The sequence below is a fragment of the Carcharodon carcharias genome, chromosome 4, assembly GCF_017639515.1.
Source record: "Carcharodon carcharias isolate sCarCar2 chromosome 4, sCarCar2.pri, whole genome shotgun sequence".
Classification (NCBI taxonomy): domain Eukaryota; kingdom Metazoa; phylum Chordata; class Chondrichthyes; order Lamniformes; family Lamnidae; genus Carcharodon; species Carcharodon carcharias.
Genome location: NC_054470.1, coordinates 34,446,681 through 34,455,682, shown reverse-complemented (window position 1 = coordinate 34,455,682; position 9,002 = coordinate 34,446,681). Strand labels below are relative to the sequence as shown.

General features: G+C 44.7%; 1 protein-coding gene across 1 annotated transcript; it reads right to left on the bottom strand.

The window, feature by feature from the left end:
- Nucleotides 1–7,513: 7,513 nt before the first annotated feature.
- LOC121276731 (ribonuclease H-like) lies at nt 7,514–8,068 on the bottom strand. The gene has a single exon (XM_041185277.1). It carries the CDS (start codon nt 8,066–8,068, stop codon nt 7,514–7,516), a length of 555 nt encoding a protein of 184 aa, XP_041041211.1.
- Between the last annotated feature and the right edge of the window lie 934 nt (nt 8,069–9,002).

Sequence of the window (9,002 nt, the reverse complement as noted above, 5' to 3'; positions counted from 1 at the left end):
GGAGTAGCCTGCTCCATGATTCAGTATAATCATGGCTGATCCTCTATCTCAATGCCATGCTCCCGCACTCTCCCTATACTCTTTGATGCCTTTAGAGCCTAGAAATCTATCTATTAAGGACCATAGAGCCATAGAAAGGTTACAGTGCAGAAAGAGGCCATTCAGCCCATCGTGTCTGCCCTGGCCAAAAAGAGAAAAAAGAAACTAGCAGCCTATTTTAATCCCATTTTCCAGCACCTGATCCGTAGCTTTGCAGGTGCAGTGCTTCAGATGCAGATCCAGGTTCCTTTTAAATGAGTTGAGAGTTTCAGCCTCAACCACCAACTTAGGCAGTGAATTCCAGACACCCACCACCCTCTGGGTGAAAAAGTTTTTCCTCATGTCCTCTCTAATCCTTCTACCAATCACCTTAAATCTATGCCCCTGGTAATTGACCCTTCAGCTAGGGGAAACGAGTTTTTCCTGTCTACCCTATCTAGGCTGCTCTTAATTGTGTGCACCTCGATTAGGTCATCCCTTAACCTCTTGTAAGGAAAACAACCCTAGCCTATCCAATCTCTCTTCATAGTTGCAATTTTCAAGATCTGGCAACATTTTTGTAAATCTTCTCTGCACTCACTCCAGAGCAATTGTGTCCTTCCTGTAATGTGGTGACCAGAACTGTACACAAAATTACAGCTGTGGCCTAACCAGTGTTTTATATAGTTCCATCATTACATCTTGCTTTTGTATTCAATACCTCGCCCAATAAGGGAAAGTATTCCATATGCTTTCTTGACCGCCTTGTCCACCTGTCCTGCCACCTTCAAGGACCTATGGACATGCACTCCAAGGTCTCTCACTTCCTCAACCCCTCAAAATAACTTCCTATTTATTGAGTGTTCCCTTGCTTTGCTTGCCCTTCCCAAATGCATTACCTCACACTTTTCCAGATTGAATTCCTTTTGCCACTTCTCCGCCCACTCAACCAAACCATTGATATCTATCTTTCTGGAGTCGACAGTTATCCTCTTCACTACCAACTACACGGCCATTTTTTGTGTCATCTGCAAATTTCCCAATCATGCCTCCCTCATATAAGTCTAAATCATTAATACATCCAAAGAACAGCAGGGGCCCTAACTGACCCCTGTGGAACGCCACTGGAAACCATCTTCGACTCACAAAAACATCCACTGACCACAGCCCCTTTCTTTCCTATCACTGAGTGAATTTTTGATCCAACCTGCCACCTTCCCCTGTACACCACGAGATCTCACTTTCCTGACCAGTTTGACGTGCAAGACCTTGTCAAATGCCTTACTGAAATCCATGTAGACAATATCGACCGTACTACCCTCGTCAATCCTCCTTGTTACTTCCTCAAAAAAATTCTGTTGTTAGTAAGACATGACCTTCCCCTATCAAAACCATGCTGACTATCCCTGATCAATCCGTGCCTGATAAATCCGTGCCTTTCTAAGTGACAGTTTATCATGTGTCTCAGAATTATTTCCAATAATTTTCCCACCAAAGTCAGACTGACCGGCCTATAATTTTCTGGCCTATCCCTCGCACCCTTTCTAAATCATGGTACAATGTTCGCAGACCTGCAATCCTCTGGGACCTCGCCTGTATCCAGTGAAGATTGGAAAATGATCCCCAGAGCATTTGTTATTTCCTCCCCAGCTTCCTTCAACAGCCTGGGATACAATCCATCTGGCCCTGGTGATTTATCCACCTTCAAGGATGCCAGTCCCTCCAGTACTTCCTCTGTCACTATGCTTATTGTTTATTGCTTATAATTATTTCCTTCTTAAATATATTCAGTAACTCAGTCTCCACAGCCTCCTGTGGTAGAGAATTTTGCAGGTTCACCACCCTCTGAGTGAAGAAGTATCTCCTCATCTCAGGCATAAATGACCTATCCCGTATCCTGAGACTGTGACCCCTTGTTCTAGACCTTCCCCAGCCAGAGGAAACATCATCCCTGCATCCAGTATGTCCAGCCCTCTCAGAATTTTACCTTGTCATTTATCTCATTGTTGTTTCTATATGCAAATTGGTTTTCTTGTTTGCTTGCATTACAACGGGATTGCACTTCAAAAGTTCTTTGGCTCTGAAACACTTTGGGATGTCCTAATATCATGAAAGGTGCTATACAAATGCAAGTTTAACCAACTTCCTATTCAGGCTGCAACTTTCCCTTTAATACTGTACCTCTTTAAATTTATCAACAAATCTCCCATATGGCACCTTATCAAAGGCTTTAGAACTGTATTGAATTTGTCATTCAGAAGTTTCCTTTTACAAATCCACAATCACTGCCCTTAAATAACCCATTTCTATCAAAGTGAATATCAATTTTATATCATCTTATGGCTTCAGTCCAAGCCAAACAAATCATGAATATCAGAACACCAAGGTCTCTACACCATTTGTTATACTGATCGTGGGGAAAACTACAGGATGCACTTAGCACCTCAATTGTGTAGTTGGGGGAGGGGTGTCTACAGCAGATGCCACATGCTTCAGAATGAATTGCAATTCTATGAAGCAGTCAAACAACATTGCAGTGTTACAAATAGCCACTTGATTAAAAATTGAAACCTGTGTCTCCAACTTTGTGGATCATGAGAAACAATGCAGCCCACAGAACAGATTATTTGTCATATTTGATGCAGTGATGCACTCTCACTCAAGCCTGCAAAAAGATTTAGAGTAATTGTCACATTTGCATCCATTACCTTTAATAAAATTTGGGGTGGACTTACCCGGGCTATCAAACCTCTTGCGTGAATACCTAGGGCCTGATTTGGGCTACTGAGACGGGTGTAGACTCAGATACAGATACAGGTTAACGAACTTTTATTCAAGCGAACGCAGGAAGAATCTGCCTTAAACTGGCTAAAACAGAACTCTACTGATTACAGGTAAAACCTTTTTATACACAACTAGCCATGTACACATTGATTTATTCAATTTCTAATCTTGTCAGTGTATAATCACATGATAAGCAGATGTCTCCAGTCCCATTCACATCTTTACTCACCCAAGCAACTTGCTCTAGCCTGGCTCCATCCCTGATACTGTTTGTCTTTACTCTTATCTGTTTACCCTCATCCCCCCTTCTGTCTCCTAAATAGTTAAACCCTTAAGATCCCCAAGGCCTCCCTGGAGAGTTCTGCTGATATTGGCCCTTATGGTGTACAAGGTTCATCTGGAGAATTCTGCTGACCTTTGGTTTTACCAAAAACATAGAAATGCCTGTTTAACTCTTACAGTCCCCTGTTTTGGCCCTTGGCCTAGCCCCAGCTAGCCAATTCAGTGGTGCTGTCCTTTCCCTTTATGCTCCGTAACCCATCGATACTGGTCAGGTATCCAGCTTAGGGCTGTAAAGGAATTGTGTCAGACCTTCTGTACTAGTTGGCCCTTCAATTTAGGCCCCTGATTTAACACTTTGTTGCCCCAACTTTTTATCGCCATTCCCTGTGCGATCAGCTCGGCGTGTGTCCCGACATCATCACGCTGTCTCGTGATGTTTCATTCAGCGGGCCCGCACCAGAGTTGGCTGCACACTTAGTGATATTTAAACGGCTTATTAAGGCCATTAAGGAAGTAATTAAGGTCCTTGTTGATGTTGCCCGTCCAACCTTAAGTTTGGTGGGCAGGCAAAAAGGCCAAGTGGCCTTCACATTTTTTAGGAGCGGGATGAGTTTTCCTAAAGCTTTTATGAATGAAATGTTAAAAAATTCTGAAATATAAAAACATGTCCCATCTCATGTGACACAGCCACATGAAGAGACATGTTTAATTAAATTTTCAAACCATTTATTTATTTATTTCAAAAGCGCTTCAATCTCCTCGAGGCAACTCTATGCCTCAGGGAGATTGAAGAGCTCTTTCACGCACATGCATGAAACAGCACTGGAGTGCTGGCCCCAACTCCCCCACCCAAGTAAAATGGCGGCATGGATCCGATTGCGGGCAGTGGTCGACTCCGCGACCACCCCCACCCGCTCCTACCAAGCCCGCCTGCCAACTGAAAAATTCAGGCCCTGGTGTGATAGATCAGGCATGTTAAATATAAAATTAATAAGCAATAACCGGGGCTTGGGAGATAATCCGAATCCATGAGTATATCTGTACATTCAACCCCCAATTCCACAGTTCCTCCCATCAGGTGGTAGAGTTTATTTGTCTAAGGCTTGAGTCTGTTGCAGGAGTGTATAATATGTCTTATACCCTCACTGGGCCTTATCCCAGATTAGGATGATGTGTTTGGGCAATAGTGGGAGAGCATTGGAGAACTGACTCAGATACTGTCAGGTATTCTTTTACAATTTCCACAGCTTGAACATTAACTGTTCCTCTCTTATATATTTCAGCCAGTTCTACCTTCCCCATTCTTACTGGTACCTGTGGGTGTAAGCACACTGAATAGTTATATATGGGGCATGATCGGTTATTCCCATACCAGAACTCTTGCTGCCATGTGGTAATACAATATCTCCCATTTCCCATGTATGCAATGTGGGCTGGCTCTTTTGCAGCTCATATAGTCTCCATTGTACAATTGGCTGTAGCATTAAATCCACACCTTGCCTCTTCTGTTTTGTACACCGAATGAGCACATACTACTGAGGTGGCTTCTGTATTGCATCTAATCTAATGAAGTACTAACCATACTACCCTGTATCTCTACTGCGTATGGCGATATATTGTGGTATCTTAAAGAATTGTTCCCCCTGATTACCCCTATATTCTCTACCCTATATAACGCCTTGCTGGGTGTTGACTTGGGTATAACAGGTATCAACAAGACAATGCCGATCAACATGTTATTATCCATTATCCATTCAGCATCAGTTTCATACACATGTGTTAAGTCCCTGAACTGGCAAGCGGTCAAATCGTGATTGTGTCATGAAAGGGTAAAAAGATGTGCATTTGTTACCCGTAAAGGGACCATATCCTCATGAACTTGTCTCAAATTGTCCCATGTTTGTTCAAGCACCCATGATCTACAGGTACTGCAGACATTGTTCCTATTTGCATCATCCGAGATATTCTTACCCATTCCAATTAATTTGTTAATGATGCCCACACGACCCTCCAGCACAGTGGTCAAGTACTGAACTGTTTATGTCAGGTCTTGGTCTGTGCATAGTTTAGTGTCTTGGAAGCCTTGCCCCTTTTCTAAAGTTTTCTTAAACTGCGAACTTAAGGTTCGGACCTTTTGGTCCACAGTAGCGAGGCCGATGGAAGTAACTACTGAGGTTCCTGTATTAACACTGTAGTGACAGCATTTACCGGGCTGCACTTCAGCCTGTTCTTCTCCTGGGCCATTGGCCGTGTTCCACCATTGAACTGAGCTTCTTCTATCGTTAACTGACCCATTAAAGCCATATGCAATGCTTGAGTATGAGTCGAGCACCAACAGAGCAGGGTTATGCCGGATATGTTTAGGACCATGGGTACCAGCTCATGGCGTACATTATCATACAAAGTCTTCTTATAATTAATCTGCACACGTCCATTTTCTGGTCCTGGGCTTAATGTCAGACAAGGTGTGTCAGTTGGCGTGGTTGGTGGGTTTTGAATGCATCTGCTAGGACTGATTGTCCTGTTGTCGTGAAAGGTGGTGAAGTGGTTGTAGCGCTCCTTTCCTGGGGTATACTCCCCACATCCACCTATTATCATCCTGTGCCCACATTTGTCTATTATTGTCATTCAGACCACAAGTGTCCCAGCCCTGATTCTTGGGGAGAGAATGAGTAAAAACTGAGTATGTGACTTTCTTTCTCACAAAATACTACCGTTCCTTATGTTCAAAACACATTTGTTAGAGTCGGGAATTTGACAAACGAACCGGTCTCCTCAAGGAGTCCCCACCAACAGTCCATGTGTGTCAAGTCGTTGCTGCTTCCGTGTCCAAACTTAAGTAGATCCATGTCGCAATGCAACGTTACTTGGTCTCCTATTGTTACGTTCAGTGTCCCATGTTGGGTGTTGCGCTCCGCACTGCTTGTGGTATTCCATAATCCCGCCTGTGGTGTTTGTCCGGTGCTACTCCCTGTTCCCTTTGTTAGGATTACCAATCCCACTGGTATTGGTGTGGCGGTTAACATTCTGTAAAATTAAACAGATAACCACCCTGGTCATCACTGGTTGGTTGTGATTAGTTCTGCAAGACAAAATTAATTAGCAAAACACATCAGCTGTGACCGGTGTTTCCAGAGCCCCTTTCCTCTAATGTCCACGCAGGCACATGTATTACTGGTCATGATTATCTTGTATGGTCTCGCCCATCTAGGTGTAATACTAAACAAAAACAAAAACAGAATTACCTGGAAAAACTCAGCAGGTCTGGCAGCATCGGCGGAGAAGAAAAGAGTTGACGTTTCGAGTGCTCATGACCCTTCGACAGAATAGTTCTGTCGAACTCTTTTCTTCTCCGCCGATGCTGCCAGACCTGCTGAGTTTTTCCAGGTAATTCTGTTTTTGTTTTTGTTTTGGATTTCCAGCATCCGCAGTTTTTTTGTTTTTATCTAGGTGTAATACTGGCTTATTGGGTGTGACTCTGACCATTACCATATCTCCCACACTGTGTACCTCAGCCTGTCCTGCCCTTAGCTCCGCCTCCATATCACATATGAGCTGCTGGTCTCTAATCTCTTGTCTCTTCCCGTGCAGCTGCTTGCACAGCTCCTGTGTGAATTGCTTCACTCCCTCTCTCTCACCGGTCCTACTTCCTCACTCCCTGACATGACATCTCCTGGCAATCTCATTGCCCTTCCTGTAGTCAACTCATACGGAATCAATCCAGTCATCCTACTGGGTGTTGCCCTGAGACTCAACAGGGTACTAGGTAACAAATCCACCCACCCCCACCCTGTATCCTGAATGGTCTTAGCCAGCGCTTTCTTCAACATCCTGTTCATTCGTTCGACCATACCCGAACTTTGCAGGTGGTAGGGGATGTGAAACTTCTGTTCATTCCCAAACATTTACAAACTTCCTTATTCACTCGCCCTGTAAAATGTGTGCCCTGATCTGAATCTATCTGCAATGATATCCCCATCGGGGAATCACTTCCTCTAATATTATTCAAGCAGCAGTTGTGGCTGAACAATCCTGCGTGGGAAACGCTTCTGCCCATCTAATGAATTGATCAATTATGATCAAACAATACTGTTTCCCTCGGCTTGACAGGAGAGTTCCCGTGAAATCTATCTGTATCTGCTCCTGTGGTTGAGGCTGGTGCAACGTACAAACTTTGACGGGTCTACCTGGATTATGATGCGCACATGTCAGGCACTTTTTGGCGATGTCTCTTCCTGCTCCCTGCCACCGCCAGCACCTGCCCATCCTTCCTAACATAGCTTCTCTCCCATGTTGGGCAATTCCATGGTACATTTTCATGAGGTTCTGTGGTATACAGCAGGGAGCGACTACCTTTCCATCCTTTCACCAAATTCCATCTGTGCCTTTGACTGCCCCCTGTCTTTCCCACTGACTTCTCTCTTCTCCCTCAATGTCTCTGTAAATCTGCCATGTTCACCTCCTTGGGTCCAATTGCTGCTGCAGCCACCTGGTTCCCTGGACTGGTTGCTGCAGCCTCCTTAGCTGTTTTATCCACCCGTTGGTTTCCCAGTTCAATGGGGTTCGCTACTTTCTGGTGAGCCTCGACCTTTATTACCGCTGCCTCTAATGGTAGTTTCGCAGCCTCCACTAGTTCCTTAACTATCGCTTCATGTTGTACGTGCCCTCCTCCCAAAGTAACGTATCCCCTCCGGCTCCAAGCAACCATATAATTGTGCACTACCCCAAAGCCATATCTACTATCGGTATTAATATTAGCTCTTTTCCCCTCCGCCATATGCAAGGCTTCTTTTAATGCTACCAACTCTACTGCTTGGGCTGAAAGGTCTCCTGTTAGTTTACCCCTGCCCAAGATCCGTCCCTCTCCATCAACAACAGCCCATCCAGTACCGAGGATCCCATCCATGTATTTGCGGGAACTACCTACGAACAGGGACGTGTCTATGTCTTTTAATTCATTTTCTCTCAGAGGCCCCAGGCTCATCTATCCTCATCTATCTCCCGTAGGCAATTATGTTCTAGTTCAATGACATGTTCCTTCCCCTTTAATAATAAGCCCTCTGCTAGATTGACCCTAGAATCGCGGATTATTACAACTGATTTGTCCTTTGGTAATAGCATAGCTTCCCACGCTGCCCGGCTATTATCTGACACAGTTTTCAGTTTCCCCGTGTTGAGCAATTCCACTATAGTGTGTTTCATGTGCAGTATCAACTCCCCTGTCATTACTGTGGGTTCACAGGCTTTCATTGACCATGATGCGCAGTCAATTGCTGCTACGCAACTGGGCATCCCACTCGCCCTGGGGCATTGCCTTGTTGAAAAGTACCTCTGTGTTCCTGAGCCAGTACAGCACTATAAAATCCTCCCTCGTGGTGGGCATACAAGTGAAACGGCTTTCCCAAACAAGGTAACGCAGCACTGGTGCCTGAACAAGTGCCTGTTTCAGTGCTGTATAGGCTAATCCCTAGCACCTTTCCACATTTTATCTGATCCTGCGATGCCTTCTCTCCTTTTGTCAGTTCTTGCATGGGTGTGGTGATTTTAACAAAGTCCTCCACAAAGGTCCTACAATAGTTAAACAGCCCTATAACCTGTCTCACCCCTCGCACATCCACAGGCCTTGGCATTCTCTCTATAGCCTCCTTCTGACTGTGGGGAAGTTCCCGTTTACCCTGTGATGTCACATACCCAAATATTGAACTTCCCGCTTCCCCAGCTGAGCTTTTACCTGGCTGGCTTTAAAGCTGGCTCCTTCTAGCAGGTCGAGGATATGTAGTAAAGCCCCTATTGTGTCTCTTAGCGGTTTCCAAGGTGATCAAAATATCGTCCACATATTGGATCACCATGCTGTCCCTACCCAGACTTGCATGGCTTAAGATGTCACTTATTGCCCGGTGAAAAATAGCTGGGCTATT